The sequence below is a fragment of the Penaeus vannamei genome, chromosome 10 (genome assembly GCF_042767895.1).
Source record: "Penaeus vannamei isolate JL-2024 chromosome 10, ASM4276789v1, whole genome shotgun sequence".
NCBI lineage: Eukaryota > Metazoa > Arthropoda > Malacostraca > Decapoda > Penaeidae > Penaeus > Penaeus vannamei.
The window spans coordinates 35,845,761-35,848,260 of record NC_091558.1 but is presented as its reverse complement, the minus strand read 5'-3'; the positions used below and the strand labels follow the sequence as shown (position 1 = coordinate 35,848,260).

The 2,500-nt window shown below is 37.3% G+C and overlaps 1 protein-coding gene across 1 annotated transcript in view; it reads right to left on the bottom strand.

Annotated features, from left to right (window-relative positions):
- Positions 1 to 2,500, bottom strand: part of LOC113814363 (neural cell adhesion molecule 1) — a 14,469-nt gene that overhangs the window by 473 nt on the left and 11,496 nt on the right. Inside the window, exon 8 of the mRNA XM_027366418.2 lies at positions 2,065 to 2,226. Within this exon, the coding sequence (XP_027222219.2) occupies positions 2,065 to 2,226 (162 nt within the window). The remainder of the gene's footprint in view (positions 1 to 2,064; positions 2,227 to 2,500) is intronic.

Genomic DNA, 2,500 nt, shown 5'->3' with positions numbered 1-2,500 from the left:
TGATTGTGGTCAAAGGCGTCTTCTGTACGCGCCATAAAGTTCATCCCGTATTATAGTTAAATCCAGTTTTGTAATCCACATGCGCAATGGTGGCGTCCAGGATCAACTTTTAATACTCCTCTGGACCAACACTGACTTTCGAGCTTAAAATTCAATCCTGCACATGCGCAGAACGAGCTAGCTAATCCCACCAATCATGTATTGATACGTAATGACTTCATCAACTCCCTTGAAAATTTGAAGTTGAGTTGCCATTGGTGTTTATTGTGGGCATTAACGAAACAAATTCTGACATTTTCATGTTAAAGAAATATATAAACATATCTATATTAATTATTACAAGTTGTGGAATACTTAAACTGCGGATATAACTCAACAGTGAAAAGAAAAGAAACTAAGAAAGAAAGAATCCACAGAGAATTCTGGAATGGAAAACATTTGCAATTTATGTAATATTAACTGACTAAAAATGAAAACAGTAACCACGATGAGGTTTCAAATTCAAAGCAGAAACATTCTGAATCATTATACTACAGTGACTTAAAAACCGCTTGGAAATTTGTCATCATATTTCTCGATAATAACATCTTAAAAAAAAAAACTTCCGTTAGGCCACAGCATTTTTTTTCTTGAATAGCGAGCAAGTAAATGAGATGTCGGCGGGAGAGAGAGAGAGAAAAAAAAAATCTCCAGCACCAAAATAAGATATGTAGTAAAGGAATGTGTCAGTTCCAGCCAGTCAGGAGGAAGTGCAATTCTGTCTTACTAGAAGTCTTCGAGGACTTGAATGAAAACAGACAAAGACTCTACTATCTTGGGAATCAACATAAAAAATATTCATTAAAATTACGTGTACTTTGCCATTTCGTGCTGGTAGGAAAAGGACTCTTCCTTTCTGGATATGAAATGGAATTCAATATAATAACAACAAAACGGCTAATGTGTTCCTCAGAAAATAAGAAGGCCCCAGCAACAAGCAAATTAAAAGGAACACGTTGCCGCTTTCTGCTCACAGTCTGTTTCCGCCAAATATATTCTATCTTTGTTGTGGGGACCAAACGCTATTTCTTTCGCGGATGTCACAATACTGGCGGGAAAATTGAAAAAAAAAAAAAAAAAATCGCGATAATTTTTTTCATCTTCCTGGAAATAAATGTCGGCGGGTCCGCTATTCAAGTAAAAAAAATGCTGTGGCCTTACTGTTGCAGATTACTTAATATCAATTCTAATACAAATGAGGACAATATTACTTCGACAATGCTAAGGAAAAAACAAGAAAACCTGATTTTGAATTATCTAATTTTACTGCTTGTGGGGTAACTTAAATTTATATCTTTGCTGAGTATGTGTGTCTTGTGCTCACTCACGAGAAAGACCTCCGGGAGAACTCTCCTGCAAATATTCTGATGTTACAAGTATTTTATTTTTGTTTGAGACCTTTTGTTCAATTTCTTATAAAATTCAAAGGTTACCTGGACTTATCTTATTACACTTGTAGTGATAGATAATATCTTCATGCTAAAATATTACAGGACAAGCGTAAATATATATTTCTTTTTCTGTATCTAACGCCTCGTTATAAACGTCAGCGTGTATTATGGAACTAGAAGAGGGTGACTGCTAACTGCCACTACACAAATACCTGCTCTTCAGTGTAAAACAGCTGATTTACTGATAATCGCATTGACTCGTGCGCCTGGCAGTGCGTCTTGCATCTATTGTGTAATTGTGGATTTGGATCAAATTTTAATCCGGATTTAACTTTAATGTCGTGCAAAGAAGACGCCTTTATGCCACCCTTTTTCTGAAAGGAAAGTATCGATTGATATAAAATGTGTGCTCGTGATAGGATTATTTCGTGGTAAGAAAGAGCAACTTTAACAATATAGCAATTCTCTCGGGTGGCAGAGTGGACGCGCTGCGGCTTCCAGAACAATAATAACATTTCCTTAAGATTTCTGAGTGTGTCTAAATGGGTAAACGTTTGTTTGCGAGTGAGTGCACACGCAGTATGTGTGTGTATTCTTTTGCAAAATGTATGTATGTACATAGACTGTAGTTTACCTTCAATGGAAAAGTGGTCGGACTCTTCGATGGTTGTGTTCCCTTTGTACCACACGACTTTCTGTGTCCCGGGATAACCATTGGACTCACAGATGAATCTTGCTTGTCCTCCGTAGCGAATGTCCGCGTAGGGTGGTGTCCCGAGGTTAATTCTCAGTGGTGCTGTAGGCAACATATGTTGATATTTAGCCAGATGGTGGGTATGAATAACTAATGTTTACAAATGGTCAACAGTATCTGGAATCGATAGCTGGACTAATTCTAAGACATAGACATGATATTTCAGTCACATTGTTTATAAAGATTTTTGATATTCATAACATGGCAGGCCGCATTTCACCCAGTCTGTCAAAAAATACATTATCTCACCCAGCCTTTCCAGCCAAAACACCTTAAGCATTCGAACCCACTCGAGGTGATTTGCTTGCCAGAAACT